The sequence below is a fragment of the Pelobates fuscus genome, chromosome 1, assembly GCF_036172605.1.
Source record: "Pelobates fuscus isolate aPelFus1 chromosome 1, aPelFus1.pri, whole genome shotgun sequence".
Taxonomy (NCBI): domain Eukaryota; kingdom Metazoa; phylum Chordata; class Amphibia; order Anura; family Pelobatidae; genus Pelobates; species Pelobates fuscus.
Window position 1 is genome coordinate 322,335,585 of NC_086317.1, and position 25,784 is coordinate 322,361,368.

Consider the following 25,784-nt stretch of genomic DNA (forward strand, 5'->3'; position numbering starts at 1 on the left):
TTTCTTTACCTTAGAAAGGATCATACGATCATCTACCAGTGTTGTTTTCCGTAGACGACCAGGCATTTTTGTGTTGCAGAGCTCGCCGGTGCATTCTTTTTTTCCCCTCAGGATGTACCAAACTGTTTATTTGCCTATCTTTCTGATGATTTTTATTTTTTTTGCAGCCCAAGATTGGCCTGTTGCACTTGCATTGAGACCTCCTTTGACTGCATGTTGTGGGTGCACAGCAACAGATTCCAAATGCAAATGCCATACCTGGAATCAACTCCAGACCTTTTACCTGCTTAGTTCATGAAGAAATAATGTCCACGAAACAGCTTTTGAGTCAGTTGGCCAATTGCTTTTGGTCCCTAGAATTACATACTAAAAGCTGTAATTCTTAAACCATTCAAATTAAAGCCGAAAGACTGAACATTAAGCTCATAATCATTATTTAACAGCAATTTGAATTCATTTTGGTAAACAGACTAAATAAAACTTGTGTTAGTGTCCAAAAATTTACAGACCTAGATGTACATTTCATTCCTGTTTAAAGAATTGGTTTGTTTTACAATTTTTCTTAACTTCTGTTATTCTTTTGACTTCAGCTTGATTTATTAGTCTGGTGTATTTACATGTCCAACTGACTAACATGACTACGGCAGTTGTTATATTCTGTATGTTTTGCCTCCTTTAGGCATTCAAGTTAAAACCCAACCATTCTAGGGATCGGTACATGCGTCTATCCCAGTGATGGCTAACCTTGACACCGTAAATTGTTTCTGGACTACATTTCCAGACTCTAAAAGCTAGCTGAGCATCATGGGAAATGTAGTCCAGAAACAATTTATGGTGTCTAGGTTAGCCATCACTGGTCTATCCTATTCTAGCTAAGTTAGGGTTAGTTCTGGTCATTCCTGACAGTGTCAAATTCATAATTGATGTATTATGTTTTACTTACCTTACTCTCCCCTAGAACTTCTGTGCTAAAATCTTTTCTGCTCGGTCAGCATGTAGACAGCATGGCCGCGTTCAGTTTCCATTAAACATCTTTAATTTGCGAATTGAGATCCAGCTAATTTGCAGTTGATTCTGTCTAATGATGGCATGTAAAGTCTGTAGTCAATCTGTCATCTAGATTTGTGACGATTACCTTAATACAGATTTACTAGCTAACCAAACTGATACTGCAGTTATATTAGAGGTCATATTCATCTAAAAGTAACTTGTTTTTACTTTCTAGTAGCAAAGGTCAGATCTTGGAGTAGGGTTCGATTTAATCTCCAAGTGCAGTGCTATGGTGTATCTTTTTGTGCTGTGGCCAGGCCACACATTTCACCACTTGGTTCGGGTTGGAGCCCTTCATCGAGAACCCTTCTATACTGGATTTGTGGATATTTGGGTAATAGGAGCATTCTAGTAATATGTCCTAGGTTTGCATACATTGAACAGCTCATATGAGTTTAAATCTTACACTGAATTCTGAGGGCCTCTAGTTAAAGAGTGCATTGTGTTGTAGACAAGGGAAGGCTGGCACCTTTTGGCCAGAGGCAGGTATGAACATAATTCACACAAAACCCACAAATCGCACTGTGGAGCATACAATATATATATAGAACTTTAACAAATGACGGTTGCTAGGAGTTGCAAGGCGTGTCATCATATATCCCTGTAATGTCCATCAATATGACTTGCACAGTATGATACAGCATTCACAGAAATCTGTCCAAGCCTAAGAGATGCAGACTGTTTCCTAACAACTCCATTGCCAACTGGAGTGTGTTGTGAGTGTCATGATCTCTGTCAAAGACATCCAGAGACATTATTCTACAGCCCTGGTCAGCCTCTGATACCTGGGAAATATCCCAATGGGTCATTCAAGGCCTGGTGAACATTCAGAGCACAGGTCATCAGCCCATGCACAATCCCACACGGTGACAGTCTAGAAAAAGCCCTGTGCAAATGCTGCATACTGCCTTACTCCTGCAGAACTGTACAAAAACATATCCCAACATGTCTCCAGGGCCGGACTGGGGATACAAAGCAGTCCTGGAAAAAAATGTTATGCCAGCCCCATAAGTCACTGCGCCATATATTGTCGCATGTAATATGTACGGCTATGTCTTACCACCCAAGATGACAGATGATTGAGTAATATATATATATATATATATATCTTTTTCTAATATAAAATATTGGCCATTTCAGAGTAAAAACTTTTAATTATACAGTAAGCATACTCACATGCAGACACTGACATCTCAATGACACACACAAGCTCATTGATACACACCCTCATAGACAAACAATCTCACTGATATACATCAGCTCATTGACATAATAACACAAGCTCACTTACTAGCAGGCACACACATGCAAGCAAGCTCACTCACTAGCAGACGCGCGCACACACACAGCTTAATGTAGTGGTACTGGTATCTATAGCATGTCTCTACAGGCTTTTCAACGTAAACACTAACTTTTCAGAGAAAAGGCAGTGTTTACATTGCTTCAAAGTGACACCGCTAGTGACAGTCACTCAGACGGTCACTAGAGGTGCTTCCTGTGTCAGTGCACCTACATTCAGGGCCTCCACACTCTGGAGGCGCTGAACGTTCCCCATAGAGATACATTGATTCAATGCATCTCTATGAGGAGATGCTGATTGGTGTAGCGTTTTGCAGTCAATCCTATTGCAAAGCATTGGATTGGCTGAGATCATCAAGCTTGATGATCTTAGCCATAGAGGCAGGGCCAGTCGAGGGGAGACCAGCACGCTGCGTGGTGAAAAAAAGGTGAGCAAAAACACTATTTTTAAACACACATATACCATGACACACACACACCATGACAGGCCATGACACAGACAGACCCACACACACACCATGATACACACACATATACCATGACACACACACCATGACACAGACAGACCCACACACACACACACCATGATACACACACCATGACACAGACAGGCACACGCCCCATGACACACAGACAGGCACACGCCCCATGACAGACAGACAGACACACACACCCCATGACAGACAGACAGACACACACCCCATGACAGACAGACAGACACACACACACACCCCATGACAGACACACACACACACACCCCCCATGACAGACAGACACACACACACACACCCCATGACAGACAGACACACACACACCCCATGACAGACAGACACACACACACACACACCCCATGACAGACAGACACACACACACACACCCCATGACAGACAGACACACACACACACACACCCCATGACAGACAGACACACACACACACACACCCCATGACAGACAGACACACACACACACACACCCCATGACAGACAGACACACACACACACACACACACCCCATGACAGACACACACACACACCCCATGACAGACACACACACACACCCCATGACAGACACACACACACACCCCATGACAGACACACACACACACCCCATGACAGACACACACACACACCCCATGACAGACACACACACACACACACCCCATGACAGACACACACACACACACCCCCCATGACAGACACACACACACACACCATGATACACACACCATGACACAGACAGGCACACGCCCCATGACACACAGACAGGCACACGCCCCATGACAGACAGACACACACACACACCCCATGACAGACAGACAGACACACACACCCCATATGACAGACAGACACACACCCCATATGACAGACAGACACACACCCCATATGACAGACAGACACACACCCCATATGACAGACACACACACACACACCCCATATGACAGACACACACACACACACCCCATGACAGACACACACACACACACACCCCATGACAGACACACACACACACACACCCCATGACAGACACACACACACACACCCCATGACAGACAGACACACACACACCCCATGACAGACAGACACACACACACACACACCCCATGACAGACAGACACACACACACACACACACACCCCATGACAGACAGACACACACACACCCCATGACAGACAGACACACACACACCCCATGACAGACAGACAGACACACACACCCCATGACAGACAGACAGACACACACACCCCATGACAGACAGACAGACACACACACCCCATGACAGACAGACACACACACACACACACACCCCATGACAGACAGACACACACACACACACACACCCCATGACAGACAGACACACACACACCCCATGACAGACAGACACACACACACCCCATGACAGACAGACACACACACACCCCATGACAGACAGACACACACACACCCCATGACAGACAGACAGACACACACACACCCCATGACAGACAGACACACACACACCCCATGACAGACAGACACACACACACACCCCATGACAGACAGACACACACACACACCCCATGACAGACAGACACACACACACACCCCATGACAGACACACACACACACCCCATGACAGACACACACACACACACCCCATGACAGACACACACACACACACCCCATGACAGACACACACACACACACCCCATGACAGACACACACACACACACACCCCATGACAGACACACACACACACACACCCCATGACAGACAGACACACACACACACACACACACACCCCATGACAGACAGACACACACACACCCCATAACAGACAGACACACACACACACACACCCCATGACAGACAGACACACACACACCCCATAACAGACAGACACACACACACACACACCCCATGACAGACAGACACACACACACCCCATGACAGACAGACACACACACACCCCATGACAGACAGACAGACACACACACCCCATGACAGACAGACAGACACACACACCCCATGACAGACAGACAGACACACACACCCCATGACAGACAGACAGACACACACACCCCATGACAGACAGACACACACACACACACCCCCCATGACAGACAGACACACACACACCCCATGACAGACAGACACACACACACCCCATGACAGACAGACACACACACACCCCATGACAGACAGACACACACACACCCCATGACAGACAGACACACACACACACCCCATGACAGACAGACACACACACACACCCCATGACAGACAGACACACACACACACACCCCATGACAGACAGACACACACACACACCCCATGACAGACAGACACACACACACACCCCATGACAGACAGACACACACACACACACACCCCATGACAGACAGACACACACACACACCCCATGACAGACAGACACACACACACACCCCATGACAGACAGACACACACACACACCCCATGACAGACAGACACACACACACCCCATGACAGACAGACAAAACCACACACCCCATGACAGACAGACAAAACCACACACCCCATGACAGACAGACAAAACCACACACCCCATGTCAGACAGACAAAACCACACACCCCATGACAGACAGACAAAACCACACACCCCATGACAGACAGACAAAACCACACACCCCATGACAGACAGACAAAACCACACACCATGACGGACAGAGACACCATGACACAGACAGACACACACACCATGACAGACAGACACCATGACACAGACAGACAGACACCATACAGACACCATACAGACACACACACCATGACGGACGGACAGACAGACACACACCATGACGGACGGACAGACAGACACACACCATGACAGACAGACACACACACCATGACAGACAGACACACACACCATAACAGACAGACAGACACACATTACTACTACCTGCCAGGGGGTCGTGCAGTGCGGCCGCTGGGGAACTTGTGCTGGAGTCTGGCGGCCGCTGTGGGAGGTCTGCTGGTGGCCGCTGGGGGACTTGTACTGGCAGCCGCTGGGGGAGCTGCGCTGTCTCTGCTCTCCCGCGCTGCTGCATGAGACCGCGGCCGGAATGGCCGCGGTCTCATTAAGCGGCACGCTGGGGAGCAGAGACAGAACAACTCCCCCAGCGGCCGCCAGCAGACCCACGTGTCTGCCCGGCCCCAGGTCCCGATGGCCCACCGGGAAATGTCCAGGTATCCCGGTGGGCCAGTCCGGCCCTGCACGTCTCCCACTATTTTAATTTTCAGAAGCACAGTTTGATGCTGAAGCCTTGCCAGCTCTACCATGATAGGCGCCTGGGTGACAATTGCCTCCCATGGTTGTAGACTTATTCATTTGTGGATTGATTATGTAGGTGAAAACCGCACACATTATTACAAACCTTTGTTTAGTTAGCATATGGGCAATAAAATTATTTTGGTTAGGATAGGGAAGTATACATTTACAATAATAAATAAAATATCTTTAATGATAGAAATTAGCATCAATTATCTCAATTGTGGTTTAGAGTTCTTTCTGTGCAATCTAAAGAGCAAAATAGATAAGATACCCAGCCACAAACATACAAGAAAAAAAGTTAGAAGCTACATACATACATACATACTCTTTTCCAACTTGACTCGTCAGACTGTTCCTATCGTTGTTCTGCATATACTTAAAGGGAAACTCCAGTGCCAGGAAAACAATCCGTTTTCCTGGCACTGCAGGTCCCCTCTCCCTCCCACCTCCCACCTCCCAATCCCCGGTTGCTGAAGGGGTCAAAACCCCTTCAGTCACTTACCAGAGGCAGCGACGATGTCCCACGTCGCTGCTTCTCCCTCCGCGGCCGCTCCTCCTCTGCATTACGTCGGTCGGTGTGCGAGACTGATCCCGCCCACCGGCCGGGGAGACCTAATGCGCATGCGCATTAGAGCTCCCCATAGGAAAGCATTGAAAATGCTTTTCAGTGTTTTCCTATTGGGAATTGAGCGACGCTGGAGGTCCTCACACAGCGTGAGGACGTCCAGCGACGCTCTGGTACAGAAAATCTGTGCTATAGACACGGAAGTGCCCTTTAGTGGCTGTCTGGTAGACAGCCACTAGAGGTGGAGTTAACCCTGCAAGGTAATTATTGCCGTTTATAAAAAAACTGCAATAATTACACTTGCAGGGTTAAGGGTAGTGGGAGTTGGCACCCAGACCACTCCAATGGGCAGAAGTGGTCTGGGTGCCTAGTGTCCCTTTAAGTATGTGTATATTTTATAATTATGTGCAGAAGGTTTAATCTATGTGAATGAGTCACCTGTACTGGCAATGCAATATTTGGTCTATTTTTGAAGAACCTGCATATATACACATTAAAAATAATATTCTGATGTAACAAAAAAAGAAAAAAATGAAAGTTATTAAGAGAGTTGTACATTATACATACATAAATCTGATTATATGCAAATCAAGACAAAGCAAAGGAGAAAGTGATAACCGATATTTTCAGATTTTTGGAAATAATATCAAAGATCTTTGTCCATATTTACAAAGACAAACACATACTAACTGTATGACTATATTTGAGGAATACATAGTAATCATATTAAAACATAACTAGCCAAACCTCTTTTAATTTAGGAATGGGACAAACACAGTTCAAGGAAATTCTTCTTACAAACGGTGCAGATACCTGTGGAGTTATCTTCCTAGGATACACTGTAGCATGTTTTACAATGGGTTTGATACAGTTTTGAATCCGAGATATTAATTGCTAAATTATACTAATTAATGATGAGAGTTTACTTTTATTACCTGAGAGCAGATCACTATCCACCATGGTTACCACAGCCCTGCCTGCCACCTACCTTTCTACAGCACAACCCACATCATGAAACCCATGACAAACACACTCACAGCACACCTGATCCCTGTCCATTCACTAACACGCCCATTGCTCGCTGAAGCCACGCCTCCTTTAATTCCCGACCAGAAAGGAGGAGGCTGGGGGGAAAAAACACAACCCACAGAACGTTCGGTAGGCCACGCCCCCTTGGCGAATGATTGACACTTTGTCAGAGAGCTGAGAAACAGGATTAAAGTACACTGCCAGCAGAGGAAATGGAGTGCAAGGTGAGCTGTGCACCCAGCCAGCCGTGACTGTACCATCTCCAGCGGGGCAGGAGGTAAGTGCCACACACAGTGTGCTTTATGATAAAGTTAGGGGGGCAGCCTGTGTGTAATGGAGGCTGCCTGCTGGCAGTGCGATGGAGACAGGTGCAGGGAGCAGCTCAGTTGTGACTAATATTGGACACTCAGATCTGGGCGTTGTGCAGAGCTTCTGTTAAAGAGACCTGTTTATCTTGTCTATCCTTCAATAAGTAACAACCTACCTCCACATAGACCTACCTCCTGTCCTGGGGATGTGCTTCATTTACTGTTCATGAAAAAGGAGCTTGGCAGGAGCTGTGGGTGGGCCCTGTGTGAGAGGTGAAATGCCAGGAGAAGACCTGTGGCACTGCATAATGAGTTGGCACAGTACCACTGAGGAAGGCTTGGAGTTTTTTCTTCGAATTATTTATTTATCAGCTCTCTAGAACGTTAGTTTTAGTGTGTGTGTCGGTGTTAGTTATGCATAATACATACATAATATTTTGTATTTTCTATTCATTGTGGTTGGTAAACATTCGAGTGGGTTATAATATCATAACTGTGATTGGTTAGATACCGATTGGATATATATTACAAATGGATACTTAAATACTTTGCCCAAAAGTTTAAAATGTGAAAACTATGCAGAGATTGGCACTGAAAAGTTGTATTGTGCGATTTATTATGTGCCAACTTTCTGCAGCTATATTAATGGTGTACAATGCTTATTCAAGTAAAAATACTTTTTCATGCCAGATTAATAGCTGCATGTCCAATCACAGTAAATGCTTGGGGCAACATTTGCTCATTGCAGTGCTGTCTAACTTATGGTATACTTTAAATAAAGATATAACGCTTTTGTTGTTGATTTGCCCTCCAGCTTGCTGCTGTCTGCATTTGGATTTGAATAGGGTACCTTTTCCCAATGGCACAAGAGAATGAGACACCGAAAGACAAAATACCCAGGTAACAACTTCGCTAACTAACCAGTAATGATTAATAATAAGTAACCAGCATAGTTACTGGACTATGAAATTCTGCTTCAGCAATTCACTTCTATGTTAATCATAACCGTTTCAGTTAGTACATCACAACTAGCTTTGGCTGGATTCTCCCACAAAAAAACACATCTTTCATGACTGGTATGGTTCTATAACTCACAGTCCTCATTTTATTTCTTTAGAGAGTTTATTATTGTCTTTTTTTAATGATCTCAAAACAGAATGCAATTCATATAGCTCATTTCTCCTAATAAGACATGTGTGGTTTCTCTTGTGTATACTTGATCAATATTCTGCATATGTGATAGATGAACCATAAAGTTACTTATGTTCAAAAAGATATTCTGACATATGAAAAAGCTAATATTTTGTACAATATATGACCGTGGTTCCTAACTTCTTGTAAACCCAAACCAAAGAGCACACTTCAATAAGAGAGAACATTCAAAAGCGCCTCTACTTCTCTCCCCACTCCCTGTTTTTCCTTCTTCTTTTTACCTTCAACACCACCTTACAAATATCGCATTTGATTCAAGCCTTTTTAGAGAAACATGTAAGAATCTAGCAAAATGTATTTTAATTATTTGCTAGATGGAAATACAAGTTTTAATGCTGATACTTTTTTTTTTTTTCTTAAAAATAAAAAAGGAAATATGGACTGCATTCAGCCTATTGCAATTCTGACGTCAATGTGTTTGTGGAATAATGTGAGACGGGTTAAGGCACATCAGTGTGCCATGGATGCCTGGTTGAAAATAATTGATATAAGGTTTTATGAGGCCCGAGAGACCTGATTACTAAAAATACTACTACAGGTGCCTAACCATTTAAGTACTTTCTTTTCCTTATATAGAATTTCATGATAGTACTGTACAAATACTGCATTTGGGCATAACTACATCTTACTCACGAGTTGTAAAAAATATCACGCACTGGTTTCATATTTGTTAAAATTACGCAGAAACAAAATGGCCTGGAAATATTCTTGGTTATGAGTAAATAAACCTCTCAGGTGATTGGAGTGAGATCATCGGAAGCTCAGCAATGTCTCGTATGTTATTTATATATATTTTTAATGTTATAATTTCCTGGTTGTCGCTTGCATGAGGAGGGGCCCTGCCCTACCTTCTCTTTCCACCTTCCCCACTGCACTTATCCTGTGTATATGGAACAATTTACATCCTAAACATACAAAAACATTAACATCTTCACTGCCAGGTTACCTATACAGTATACCTGATTTGTAAACATGCTCAATATGCAAGGCATTCTTAATTGGTGATCTAACATGCTTATTGACTTTACTGATTTAAGTTCTTAGTTTTTATATAAGATAGAGAAAATGTAGTATTTTTAAGGACGTTTGTAAGCAGGTGTTAAACAGACCATATAGGGTCTGGTGCCAGGAATCCAGAGCCAGGGTTGTCTGGGGCTTAACTCTTTTAAATTAGAACACAAAAATAAATAGTAAATTTACTATTCTATTGGCATAAAGGTGTAGTTCAACCAGGCTGGACTAGATCATTATTCCAATAGGAGTAGTCAATTTTCTTTCTTTTTTTTTTTTTGTGTGTGTGTGTGTGTGTGTGTGTTGTAGCAAATGTTTACTGTAGTAATGTCACAGAATTATTCTAGTCTATATTTAGTCCAATGCATTAATAGTCTAGTGAAAGGGAAAAAAAAAATTGGGAAAAATGAGGGCTTGGTGTTTGGTATATCACACTTACTACGTGATGAACAGTATTATAGTAGAAAATGTATGGTCAACAAACACTGCAATTTCTAAAAAAAAAATTATAGACATTAAAAAAAACCTCATTACTAAAGAAGATTTATTGTGCTAACATATTGTATGGAATTATCACATTCTGAGCATTGTCCTATTGTTGGGGCAGCGGTATTAGTGCTTTGGCTGCGCTCAATAGGTATCTAAGAATGGTTTTCCGGTACGTCCCAATGGTGTCTGGTGTAGAGTGTAGGAGAGCTGTTTCTGCGTCGAACTTTACATCCGCCCCTAAGATTTCCTCTGTTTTCTGCTTCACTTCTTCCCAAAACGGCGTAATGAGTGGGCATACCCACCATATGTAATGTTGTGCCCCGGTCTTTCCCACATCTCCAGCATGTGTTAGACTGCACAGAATCTTTCCAAATGCACCTATCAGGTGTTCTGTACCAGAAAGAGAGAAGTTTGTAGTTTGGTAGTGGGAACTCGATGAGCATTTATGGTGAAGAATAAGAATCTTATCAAATTGGGCTGCGGTAAATGATGTATGCGTTCCCAGCGGCGGTGGTGGAATAAGTCGTTGGTGAAATGTCCCACTAGGAGGTGTTGATATAGAAGGGATATTGTCTTGTCCAGGGTAGTCTTGTGATCGCAGAGTGTTTCGAACCATGATAGGTCCCGATGTAGTGCTTCTTTGCATGGGAGTGTCTGGTAGTAGTATTTGAGTTGCATATAGCGAAAGGATTGTAGGCTAGAGGGTTGAGTGCCTTCTAACCGTTCTCTTGGGAGGGTCATACCGGTGTTGTTTAGTATCCTGTGGATGGGGAATCAGTCCCCCACCCCCAGGAGAGTCCACAACATTGGTGGCAGTCCCCCTCCTATCTGAGGGTTATGTTTTATCTGAATCATCGGGCTTGGTGTTTGAGATACATGCGGGGCTCATCTGACAGTATCCCATGTTTTTAGTGTCTGTGCTTCTGTAGAAGATGGTTCAAGGATCGTCTGTGACGGTCTCTTTGCGTTCCATACCGTTGTCAGAAGGGAAGGGCCGATATGGTGTTTATCTACTTCAATCCATTGTTTGTGTGCCGGTTGAGTATGCCACTCCAGTACCCGTTGTAGTACTGTCGCATGATGGTATTTGTGCAAATCAGGGAGCACCAGTCCTCCCCACGCCCGCGTCAGGCATAGGATTTCCTGCCAGAGTCTTGCCTGTTTCCCATTCCATCCGAATTTCACCATTGCGGATCTGAGCGATGTGAAGTACGCTGTCGGCAGGCCCTAAGGAATCGTCTGGTATAAATATAGAATCCACGGTAGCACATTCATTTTGAGGATCGCAATTCGGCCGAGCCACAATATGTGCGGGTATGCCCACGACTTCAGATCTTGCTGTAGTCTTTGTAGCAATGGTAGGAAGTTTGCTCAGTACACGTCTCCCAGATCTTTGGTTACTGCTATTCCTAGGGAATTTTTTTTTTTTTTTTTAGTGAGTCTGCTTGGGCCATCGGGACTGTGATGTTAAGTACTTCGCATTTGGACATGTTCCGTTGGAATCCTGAGACCTCTCCATAGGCTTCAAGCATTGCTGATTTAAGAGATTTCTACCAACACTTATGCTTACTGACCCCAATCGGCCAATAGCCATAACAGCGGTTTCACATATCACATAAAAATTTTCAACTGGTATAAATTACACATATTGTTTTAACAATAGCCAGTCTGTACTTAATTAATTTTCATGAACACATACAGTTGCAAGAAAAAGTATGTGAACCCTTTTGGAATGATATGGATTTCTGCACAAATTGGTCATAAAATGTGATTTGATCATCATCTAAGTCACAACAATAGATAATCACAGTCTGCTTAAACTAATAACACTCAAAGAATGACATGTTGCCATGTTTTTATTGAACACACTGTAACGGATCACCTGGCACCCCAACTGGGTACCTCAGTTGAAGGATGCTCCTAGCGCTTCCTGAGGACTCCAAGCACTGCAGCAGACACCATAACCACCGTAGACTCCTTCAGAGAGCAAAACAGGAACAAGCTCTTACAAGAGCTTAGCAGTGAATATAGCAAGAGCGTATGCAGAGCATAGCAATCCCTTGTAGCAGATTCCCCCAATAAGAGACGGCACTCCAAATTGAGGGTGAAGTAGAACTCATTTACTGGGGCTACCTGCCCGGCTTTTATACAGGTCTCCCACCTGGTGTACACTCCCCTAGGGGACCAGATGGAAGACTGGGACACAAAGGGTAAAAGGACCAATCACAGACTCGCACATTTCAACAATCCCACAATGCATCACAATCCCTCCTCTCTGCCCTGGAGATAATTGGGAAGCAATCCAATTATCTCCAAGAACCGAGGCAAAACTCCATTACACACATTTTCAGTAAAAAGACATAAAGTTACATGTATTACATAAAACATACACATTCTACATATCCCCAGATAGCTTAGATCTGAGCGCACATTATTACCGAATGGCACTCAGATAACATACATACAGTTCAATCGCCATGGAGCCAAAGTCTTTCCCATAGTCTTTTGTTACACGAATAGGCGAGATTGGTTCCGCCACACACACCATGTAAACATTCACAGTGCAGATGGAAAAAGTATGTGAACCCCTAGACTAATGACATCTTCAAGAGCTAATTGGAGTGAGATGTCAGCCAACTGGAGTCCAATCAATGAGATGAGATTGGAGGTGTTGGTTACAGCTGCCCTGCCCTATAAAAAACACACACCAGTTCTGGGTCTACGGTGGTTATGGTGTCTGCTGCAGTGCTTGGAGTCCTCAGGAAGCGCTAGGAGCATCCTTCAACGGAGGTACCCAGTCAGGGTGCTAGGTGATCCGTTAGTCATTTTCAACCAAAGTGTCTGTCTGGCACTCTCTCCCAATTTGGCAACAGAATCAACTGGAGCAGGCTGGATACAGAAATTTTCTGCAGACACTTTGCAGGTTTCAAAACACCAGTTTGTGCATCCTGCTCTTCCACTACCCACACGAAAATTTTTTGTCCAAGCACGGTGGACGATCACTCTCAGGCTCCAAGCACTAGCACCTCTGGTGGAACGGAGAGAACTACCAGAGAAACTGGGTCGTCCCATCATATTCTTTGGAAAATCCCGGATTTGCAATAATTTTAACGTGGGTACGTGTAGCTTCAGTGCATGCAGACTATTGCATATATGCTCTAAATGTTTCAGGGCACATGCAAAAACCATGTGCCCCAATAAAATGTACCCAAAACCGTACTTAATGTCTGTCAACATTCATGCTTTTTCAGCACTACTTACGCATCACCCTTCCAGACATTTAGTAGATTTTCTTATATCTGGATTTTCAGAGGGCTTCCATACAGATATCGTACATATGCCCTCAGGGTATCTAGAATGCCCTAACTTGCAGTCAGCACAACAGAATCCAACGGCTGTAGACTCGCTCATAGCCCAAGAACTGGCAGAGAGGTTTCTATTTGGGCCTTTCAAATCACCACCATTTACAGCATGGCGCACAAACCCCATTGGGATTGTCACAGGGAATTCTTCCCTCAAACAAAGACTTATCATAGATTTATCAGCACCTCACACCTCTGCTACCCAAAGTCTCAACTCCCTCATTCCCTTCGAAGAGTTTCCCTACAATTGTCACCATAGATCATGCCATTACAGCTATCACCCAAGCAGGGGTTGGAGCCTGGTTAAGCAAGACAGACATAATCAATGCTTTTAAACTGCTACCAATCCACCCTACACTCTGGCATTTACATGGCATCCAATGGGCAGACAATTACTATTTCTTCTTCCGCTTAACCTTTGGGTCAAAGAGTAGGCCCAAAATCTGACATATTTGCTGAAACTCTTTGCTGGCTGTTATTAAACATATCCAGAGGCCCCACAGTCATACATTATCTAAATGATTTATTTATTTTTTTTGGTAGAAGAAAACACCGCCTAAAGGAAGCGATTTAGTCTGTTCGACCACTTGGGCGTCCCAGTATCCCCTAAGAAAACTTAAGGCCCAGACACTATCATTACATTCCTGGGCATACAACTTGACTCCGCATCCATGCAAGCAAGCAAGCTTACCACAAGAGAAAATAGCAAACATTCTCAACAGCATCAATCACTACATCATCAATCACTAATCATAATATTTTCCCCAACAGGTACTTGCAACCGCAATGAACTACATACTCTTCTAGGTTCCTTAAACCATGCGCATCATACCACAGGGTCTGGCTTTCATATCCAGACTTCTTTATCTTTTCCCATCTTTTCCCGACATGACGACCATGAACTGTCTTTAGATATTCAAGCCACAGCAGACCTGCACATGTGGAAGAAATTCTTAACCACATGGAATGGTAAAAGCTTGTTCCTCCCAGGATTGTCTGACACGTCAACAATATGGTCAGACGCGGCGTCTACCACGGATTTCGCAGCAATATTTGGGGACGAATGGCTTTGGGGTAGTTGGCCGGAAGAAGTTCAGGATTTGGAAGGTTTTTTTTCACTACCTCAGCTCTTTTTGAGATCTACCCTATTGTAGCAGCTGCTGTGGCATGGGGTAATTTATGGTCAGGGTCATCAGTCCGTTGCAACTCAGACAACCAAGCCACATGTCAGATAATCAACAAGGGCCGTTCATCGTCTCTAACGATCATGAGATTTTTCAGGAAACTCACTTGGTTGGCCGCATGTCACAATTTCTTTTTGGTTTGCATTCATGTACCAGGCCTTTGTAACATAGCTGACAATTTATCTTGATTAAATTTTCAGGCATTTCATCAAGCACTTCCTACAGCCGCTCAAGCAGCCACAGCCACTCCTTCGTTCCAGCAACTAATCCTGGATTAGACATAATTATGCAACATAGCAGGGATCTGTCCATATTAGCACTGTCATCCAATACTCGTAGGATGTACAACAGAGCCTTCACATTGTTCAAAAGATTTATATTAGAACACAACATATCTCAACCTTTCGCTATGACATCATCCTGGGTTTCGCTTCTTTTTGCCATCTCAAACTACAACTATCGTACAACACCATTAAATTTTATTTGACAGGCATACCACACCACATGCCAACCCTATGGCCAAACAAATCTAGCTTTATGTCATCATATCCGGTTCCCCAAGTACCTCTCAGAGATTACCGATAGATAACAAACTTTTTCAATCACTATCAGATCTATTTAAAAAACATTTACTGCTACCACAAACTTGGTCATTAAAGCGGCCATGTACATAGCCTTCTACATTTTTCTCAGGCCAAGAGAGTTCACTATCATCACCACCACTCAGACCGATGTCTTCAACGATCCCACCTACGCTAACACATGGATCAATACATATTGGCTCTCCCAGTGGGTGAACCTCTCCTAAATCCAGAGAGCGTAGCAGGAACAAATCAAGCTCTTACAAGATCTTACTCTGGGGAGCAAGTGATTATAGCAATCCCCAGAGTGTAGGTATCCCTTCCCCCTAGCATGAGCCAAGGCTTCAAGAAAGGTGCAAGTAGGTCTGCTTTATTGAGGGCTACCTGCCCGATATTTATGCAAGTGTGCACCAGGTGGACACTCCCCTAGGGGACCTGATGGAACAGTGGGACAAATATTGGATATTAGCCAATCACAGACAATACAAACAAAACACTCCCACAGTGACCTCACAATCCCTCCTCTATCCTGGAGATAATTGGGAAGTAATTATCTCCCAGGACAGAGGCAAGACTCCATTAACCACATGGTTACAAAAAGACATAAAATTACAATGTTTCAATTAATACATAAAACCTATACATGCAACATATCCCCAGATAGCTTAGATCTGAGCGCACATTATTACGGAATGGCGCTCAGATCACCTACATGCAGTTCAATCGCCATGGAGCCAAAGTCTTTCCCATAGTCTTTTGTTACACGAATAGGTTCCATGCACTACTCACATACTGAAAGTCCCGAACGCCCCGGCAGAAATACACAAATAAACCTTTTCTGCGGGGGAAAATACAGCTATCAGCACAGGGGCCATAGTCGGAAGGCAGGAGGCTAGCCAGTAGTCCCCTCCAGGCACAAGTGGCGAAGGGCACTTCCTCACACCATCAAAACCATTATTTGTATTCCAAGGCTCAGCACTTACTACCGCTACTTTCATGAGATGTCAGGTCACTGTTAACCATGCTAGGTCCCAACCCTTCTACCTACTCGGGTTACTCCTTCCGTATAGGGGCGGCCTCCAGCACCAACATACCAGTTCATATTATAAAATTACTGGGGCGATTGAAATCTGCTGCTTACACAAGATACACACCCAAACCAGTACAGGAAATAAGGAATGCATTTAAGGAAATGTCTGGTTAGTTTATATGTAATTGTGGACTGTATTACATCTTTTGGTTATTCACTGTTTGCCCTTTTTAGTTACAGGCCAACCATATCGTCGGTCCAGGCACACCACAACCAACTTGCTCTTTTATACTATCCTATGCCTATACTAGAACATTACTCCATATATAGCTATGTGCCTCTAACACAAGTATTAAGGCCATTTGGCCTCTAATTGTGTGAGGAACTTATAATTATTCACTAACCTATATAAGGTACACCCCTTACCTGGCTCCATACCATTCAAGGTCAGCATCTGAATGACCCTCCCACCACTCCACATTCTCCCAAATTTTTCCTTTCTTTCTTTTATCTTTCTTTTCTTACTCCTTGGTGGGCCCTCTTTTTATTTACAGGCCTACCGTATCGTTGGTCCCGGCACACCACAACCGACTTGCTCTTTTATACTGTCCAATGCTTATACTAGAACCTTACTCCATATACGGCTATGCGCCCCTAACATAAATATATATCTCTATCCCAAAGAACACCATATTTTTGCTTCTGTTCTCATGACAGGTATACAGGAATGTGTTAAATTTTGAACTCTATGGATTCAAACCATTTCCTAACATAAATAATAAGTACTTGGAACCTTGGAATGTATTTTGGCTAGCATGTTAGTTTGAATCTGACGTCACATTGTCTGAGAGCACATGTTTGAGTGTTCTCTGAGTGGGATGTACAACAAATAATTTCAGTGAGAAGCAATGCTGATGACTGATATGGTTCAGTACTTATTCTTTCTTATACTAATAGGTGTATGTTGACACTCTGTAACATTTTCTGAGCAAGTAAATAATTTTAAACTTTGTACCTGAAGTGGGAACAGGTGTGATTGTCCTACTACATTGTCCATCCCTTCTCCTCTGGCACCAGGGACCAAAAACCCACTAATTTATTTTATTTTTTTACATTTATTTACACCTTTGGAGTGGAGGAATGTAGTCATGCCCTGACACCCTATCCCTCTGCCAAGTTCATTTCCACAAAGACATCATCTTTTATCTTGTCGCTGGTCCTGGTAAACTTCATGAGCCAAAGCAAAAGCCCTCTGTAGCAGGTTCCCTCTGCTTTTAGGAAGCATGCTCTTAAATTTGCCACTAGAATACATGAAAAGAAAAGGTCGTTTTTTTTTGTTGTTTTGTTTTTTAAATCACAACTAAACTTTCACAACTCTACATTTAATTCATAGACAGAAATGTAAAACACAAACATAATAGTATGGGGAAACATACAGGAAACAGTACAACACAATATAACATAACTGTGAAAAGGTGGGGTGGTTTAGGATTTAGTTGTGGAAAGAGTTGTTAAAGAGGGCCCTTGTAAAAATTTGGGCCCCCTCTAGCACAAGGATGGTTAAAATGTAGATCTTTAAGCATGTTTTTCAATGGAGTAAGTGTGTTTTTGGATGTACTGTTGCTATTTGAATGTAGTGGTGTGTTTTTGTATGTAGAGTTGGCATTTACATGCAATTGTGCATTTGTGTGTAGTGTTGGTGTCCTAATGTAGGTGACATATACACTGCCACACATAAATACAGATACATCTATAGATACATACCCCATACTGACAGATAAATGCACTGACACACTAATACATATCTACACACAGATACTCACATGCTGACACAGATGCACATGCACACATTGATACACCCACCTACTGACAGATATACATATACATATACATTCACTGATATATACACACACACACACTGACCCAAACATACATAAATATATAAAAACGGTAATATATATATATATATATATATATATATATATATATATATATATATATATATATATATATATATATATATATATATATACACACAGTGACACATACATATATACACACACAGTGACACAGAAACACACAGCCACACACACACACACACACACACTCATGCAGTCCCATCTTCAGTGCAGGATTATGCACATGCAGTTTCTGACATGCCACTCTAACCAGCACTTGGCCAGTCCTCCTTCTCTCTATCTTCAGCCGTCAGGATGATATCCCGGGAGCAGACAGCATCCATGTATACTGTGAGGAGCAGAAAGGCCTGCTTCTATTCCTTGCTCCTCTTTGTTGCTGGTGGCTCTGTAAAAATCTGGTCCCAGGCTCTGCATATTGCTGGGCTCCCACCTGCGTGGCTTCCATAGAGCGCATGGAGAAAGTGACATGATGGAAATACTGGTTGCTTTACATACTCACATGTACTGTAGAAACCTATGGCCGTTGCTTCCAGTAAGAGCTTTGAACATGCACAATGTGAGCATTATATATTTGCACATTTTGTGCATGATCTTGTAGGGGATGAATTTCATGTTTCATGAACACAGACTTCAGCTAAGGTAAAAATATTGGAAGTGGAGATGCCTTTTAAGTATGACTAGGTAAAAAAAAAAAAAAAAAGTCATGCCAGAATAAAACATCTAAAAATATACATTAAATGTGTGCATCTCTCTTTCATTTTCTTTCCTTTTCTAATGTTGAATCCTCCAAGCACACTTGGTACTGAATTTACATTTTATGTTTAGTAGAATAATATTTTGGCAGATCCTATTAAAATAATAGTAAATTGTATTTATATAAACTGTATTTGTCATATGCAGCCTACGTTTCTGTTCTTTCATCTGTTAGGAGAGAGAGCTCAGCCCAAGTTGTGCATACAGTGTCTAGGCTGGGCCAGATTAAGAGCCCAGTGGGCCTGGTGCTGACAATTATGATGGGGCCTAATTACAGAATTGTCACGGCCCCCGGTGCGACCGCACCAACGATCGGGAGCCGCACTGCTGGGTTCTCCTGACCGGATTCAAGATGGCGCCGACCACGCGGTCGGGGACAGATAAAGCTCTGCCCCCAGGATCACACGCACGTTCTGGGGTCAGAAGCCAGTGGGATATTTAACCTAGGTTATTGCCCTGTCGTGGTTTTCGTTCCTTGTTCCTGAGAGTGCGTTTTCTTGTGCGTCCTGTTTTTGATATTCCCGGTATTTTGACCTTGGCTATTCCTGACTCTTCTGATTTCTGGCTTTCCTTACTTGGCTTTTTAACCCCTTAAGGACCAAACTTCTGGAATAAAAGGGAATCATGATGTGTCACACACGTCATGTGTCCTTAAGGGGTTAAATGGTATTGTATATTTCTGGCTTCCTTGACCTCAGCTATCCCTTGACCATTCTCTGTTTTTAACGTATTAGTCCGGCCATTCTAAGGACCGGTTTACGTTTTTATCATTTTCTGTTCTGTCTATGTAGATGTTACATAGTTCTGCGTGCTGGACCACACTAGCAGTCATGACCAGAATCTTATCGACCATAAACACTAAAACAGTCATACATCTGATGGAGATGGTGTTGGGGGGAAACTCAAAGGATGCAGCTTTAAGAAAACACAATCTCTCTCTAATTTATGCTTTCATCTTTCAAGTAAATCCATACCCCCGAACAGCAGTCTCCAGTGAAGCAGGAAATCAATGGGGACACAGACACTAGGGACACTGAGAGACATGGGAACACAGACACTGGGTGACTAGGGGACACTGAGAGACATGGGGACACTGAGACACTAAGGACACTGGCTGGGAGGCATGGTGGCACTTGTGGACATAGACATGGGGACACTGAGACATTTGGGACACTGAGAGACATGGGACCCGGACACTGGGACACTGGGACACTGGGAGACATGGGTACACTGGGGACACTAGGGACACTGGGAGACACTAGGGACACTGGGAGACTGAGACACATGGGGACACAGACACTGGGAGACTAGGGGACACTGGCTGGGAGGCATGGGGACCCTGGAAGACATGGAGACACTGTGTCCCATGTGTCTCCGTGTCCCAATGTCCCCATGTGTCTGTGTCCCCAGGCCTCCTAGTGTCTGTGTCCCCCATGTCTCCCTGCTGCCTTTCCCCCCATTCTTCACTTACCTGAGCTGTAGGCTGTCTCTGCAGCCTGGGAGCTGCTGTCTCTGTGCTGTATAGCTGTTCCCCCGCGGATCAGTGAGTAGAGAAAGGCAGGGAGGGATATGCTGTAACTTCCTATCCCTGCCTCTCTCCACACACAGTGACCCCTACTGGCTGGTGCTGGTATTGCAGAGTAATCTCCGTTTATACTGAGAAAAATATCTGCATTTGTATTGCCGGTATTACTGCAACACCGGCACGGCCAGGCAGCCTTAAATACCAGCTGTATCAGGTGGCAAACGAGCAGTGTGAGTAAAAAATAAATATATATAATTTTTTATTGTTTTTTGTTTGTTTTTTTAAATGGGCCTATTCCATGGGCCTGGAGCTGCAGCTCCATCAGCCGCTATGTTAATCCGGCCCTGTGTCTAGGTATCAGGTAGGCAACCTTTAGTGGTACTGTACTAGAACAAGATGCTGAAGTCCTTTGGTGTGCCAGTACTATGGGAGGTGTACATGAGACCTGTTTTGTGGAATTGTGTGTTTGAGTGAATATGTCACATTGTATGTTTTAGTGGTGTGGATCTGCATGGGTTATTGCATGTGAGAGGCTGCTTGTGTGGTTATGAGTGCGTATGTGGATTGTCAGTGGTGTTGTGTTGGTTGGGACTGTGTGTGTGTGTTTTGTATGGATGCTGTTTGTAATATTTGTATGAAGGGTAGGCTTCTTCTGCAGCGCTCTGTTTATCCAACTTTGTGAATGGCTTATCTGGGGTCCAGTGGGGATTGGGCTGGCCAGGTACAGGTCAACCGCAGGAGCTGCGATAGCTGCTGTGGGCTGCTCTACTCCGTGCAGATTCATGTTCACAAGAGCTGGGAGGATGTTTCCTGAGATCACTTCCACTAAGTGCTGCAATGCGTAAATAGAGGATTACCCCTCATCCCCTGCAATCACCGCTCAGATTGCACAAGCAAATGTCTGTCTCTGTGAGACCTCTCATAGGCCAGAGACTGTATGACTCCATCAGCCTTGAGTGCTGTGCAAAGGCACCTTGAGGGCCTTGCATGGCACATATGCCATAGATTGATGTCTCCTGGTCTAGATGCTGCCCATGGGCGTCCGCAGGAATTTTTCCAGAGGGGGGCATAATTGTAATGACATCTATGCTTGGCCCCTTTTTGACAGTGTCATGAAGGGGAGGAGCATAGTGATTATCACATAAAGCCAGGATGAATAGCATTTTCACAACTATGGTGTCAGGATTACATGTTTGTATTCCTGACACTATAGTGTTCCTTTAAGCAAATTAAAGGAACATTCTGGTCACCATAACAACTTCATCTAAATGAAAATGCTATGATGCCAGGAAGCCCCTGGGTGCTCTTTCCTTTAAGGGGTTAAACCGCTCTCAAATAGTTTAACCCCAAAGGCTTCCTCCAGCTCCAGGTCCCTCAGTGGTATTCGGCATCTGAAACGGAGTGTCAGGAAGTGCAGATTGACGTCAGGCATGGGTGCCGCTGATTGGCTAGAGTTGACAGTTGACGCTCTAAGCCAATCGCTAGTTCCCGGTTCATAATTTTTTTAAACTTTTTTATGAATAGGGAGCTACTGATTGGCTTAGAGTGCCAGTTGACCGCTCTAGCCAATCAGCAACACCACTACCCAGCGGCACTCTGTGCTTCCTGACACTCAGTAAATAAAAGTGAACACATTAACACTGATATTTTTTTTTACTTGGGGAGATGAGAAGGTCCAGAGTTTCCCTGCCAGGCCCAGGTACCAAAGCCTTATGATGTGGTGTCCAGAATAAAGTGGAGGGTTCACTTCATTTGTCCTTCCTGCTCCAATCTCCTTTTCTTTTCCTTCATTTGACAGTCTTCTTTTTCTTCTGACACTGTCTTCTATATTTGGCTCCTTCTGCTTCTTACTGCTTATTTTGCGCCCTTCTGCTCCTTTCTCATTCTGATTCCTTTCTGCTCCTTGCAGACCCTTTCTGCTCTTTCTCCTACTTTAGCTTTGTGCTCCTTGCTGTCCCTTTCTGCTCCTTCTTCTACTTTACCTTTGTGCTCCTTCTGTCCCTTTCTGCTCCTTGCAGACCCTTCCTGCTCCTTGCTGCCCCTGATCCTTGCATACCCGTCAGGCTCCTTGCTGCCCCTGATCCTTGCAGACCCTTCCTGCTCCTTGCTGCCCCTGCTCCTTGCAGACCCTTCCTCCTCCTTGCTGCCCCTGCTCCTTGCTGACTCTTCATTTAGCCCCCCCTCCCCCCCATGCCTCTGTTGCCTAATCTATGGGCTGCCCCCCATGCCTCACTTGCCTAATCTATAGGCTGCCCCTCCATGCCTCACTTGCCTAATCTATAGGCTGCCCCCCCCATGCCTCACTTGCCTAATCTATAGGCTGCCCCCCCCCCATGCCTCACTTGCCTAATCTATAGGCTGCCCCCCCATGCCTCACTTGCCTAATCTTTAGACTGCCCCCCATGCCTCACTTGCCTAATCTTTAGGCTGCCCCCCCATGCCTCACTTGCCTAATCTATAGGCTGCCCTCCCATGCCTCACTCCCCTAATCTATAGGCTGCCCCCCATGCCTCACTCCTCTAATCTATAGGATGCACCCCATGCCTTACTCCCCTAATATATAGGATGCCCCCATGCCTTACTCCCCTAATATATAGGCTGCCACCCATGCCTTACTCCCCTAATATATAGGCTGCCCCCCCATGCCTTACTCCCCTAATATATAGGCTGCCCCCCCATGCCTTACTCCCCTAATATATAGGCTGCCCCCCATGCCTTACCTCTCTAATATATAGGCTGCCCCCCATGCCTTACTCCCCTAATATATAGGCTGCCCCCATGCCTTACTCCCCTAATATATAGGCTGCCCCCCATGCCTTACTCCCCTAATATATAGGCTGCCCCCCCCCCCCATCCCTCACTCCCCTAATATATGGGCTGCCCCCCCATCCCTCACTCCCCTAATATATAGGCTGCCCCCATCTCTCACTCCCCTAATCTATAGATTATTTTAACCCCCCCCCCCCCCCCCATCCCTCACTTACCTGATCTGTAGGCTGTCTCTGGCTGCATGTGTTGCATCCTGTCCCTGTCTCTCTCCATACACAGCGCCACCTACTGGCCGGCGCCGGTATTGCAGTTCATTTTAAATCTCACACGAAAAATAGCAGAACAAGCTGAAAAATCCAGGTGGGGGGGGCGGCGGCAAGTGCCCCCCCTTGCACCCCCCCTGCGGACGCCCATGATGCTGCCTTTAAAATTTGGATACAATTGACAGCCAGTCTGTTAGCAAATAATCCAGCTGGCTGATTGGCATGAGCCTGAGGCAGAAAAGCTAAATATTTTGGAACTGGCAACAATTCTAAATAGTGTGTGTCCACACACAAATTGCATTTTGTTTTATACAAACACACTTCTCAGTGATTGGCCTTACTTACTAGTGATCATATAATGTTCTCTTTCTAGAATTGATGTGTATGGTTTTGAAAGGCCGGAAGAATTTGATTATGCATTCTATGAAGACTTCTATTCCAGATATCTCCCTATTCTCACAAGAAGAGCTATAAAGTGGTCCAAACTACTAAAGAAGTCTACAGCGGTAGAAAAAAGCCTGAAAGGTACATTCTAACTAACACAACATATGAACTGTTATTCCATAAATAGGATACATGTGAAATTGCCAATAAATGTTCCAGCTTTCCTTCACTTTTACATATAAGAACAACTGTAGCTACTGTGTGAACACCATGAACCAACTAGTGATTTTTTTGTTTGTTTGTTTCTCCTGCAAATAACAATAAATATCCAGGTTTAATATGAATATAAAACATTTATTTAATTTATATGTATTTATCTGTATGTAATATGTATGTATCTGTATTTAATTTATATGTATGTATCCATGTCATGTTGTGATTGATATTTAAATCTCTTTAATTTCAACCCACTGAGTAAATAAGTTGTATATAAAGGGAACAAAGAATACACATAATGGCGTGATTAGGCTGCAGATACCAAACCGTTTCACCAAAACCAGGAGTCCACAAGGAGCACACACAAATCCTACTAGAGATATATAGACTGTTAATAAAGGTATCCTAGTAGTAGTAATAATTAGTTAAAATGTATCCTAATTATAACATCAAATTGCAACTATGTTCCCTGTGGCCAAGATCCCTGCTGTTTTACTGTGAATATGGACATTCAACTTCAGCTGGAATACTTTGGAATATGTATAAAATTGATATGAATAAAATTTATATTGCTAATAAAGAAGTGAAACTTCTAGGTTTGAAATTGTGGCAAGCCGGTACAGGGCCCCTGGTGCCTTGGTTACCTGTGGTTTTACAGAAAACGGTGTGACAAAGAAGAGAAGGATAGAGCAGCCCAGTGGAATCAGAACTACTGCATCAGCATGTAGTGTTTATGGTGCCTAAAGTGGTGTATTTAAGAAAAATGTATTTTTGTAAAAACCCTCACTATATAGAGCATCTAGAATTGACTGAGTACTGGATCTATAGAAACAACATTGTAGTGTTTACCAAATTAGTTTCCATTAACGCTGTTTTCTTAAGGTGTTCACTAATTTCTCAAGATGTGGTTTTAGAAACTATTGACCGTTTTAATCCGATGGCTAAATTTGGTTAGATTTACATCAGGAAGGTCAATCGTAAAGCTGAATTGATTGTTTAACAGTGTATTAAAATATCCACCTAAATAAATGTGGGGTGTGTTAAGCAGG

General features: G+C 43.8%; 1 protein-coding gene across 2 annotated transcripts in view; it reads left to right on the plus strand.

The window, feature by feature from the left end:
- The first annotated feature begins 7,872 nt into the window (after positions 1 to 7,872).
- GRTP1 (growth hormone regulated TBC protein 1) overlaps positions 7,873 to 25,784 on the plus strand; it is a 106,961-nt gene continuing 89,049 nt past the window's right edge. Inside the window, exons 1-3 of one of the 2 annotated variants that reach the window (XM_063459607.1) lie at positions 7,873 to 8,006; positions 8,852 to 8,937; positions 24,509 to 24,660. In XM_063459607.1, the coding sequence (XP_063315677.1) occupies positions 8,897 to 8,937; positions 24,509 to 24,660 (193 nt within the window). In that variant the 5' untranslated portion in view covers positions 7,873 to 8,006; positions 8,852 to 8,896. Of the gene's footprint in view, positions 8,007 to 8,224; positions 8,311 to 8,851; positions 8,938 to 24,508; positions 24,661 to 25,784 lie in introns of those variants that run through there. The other variant, XM_063459616.1, reaches the window with a different exon arrangement.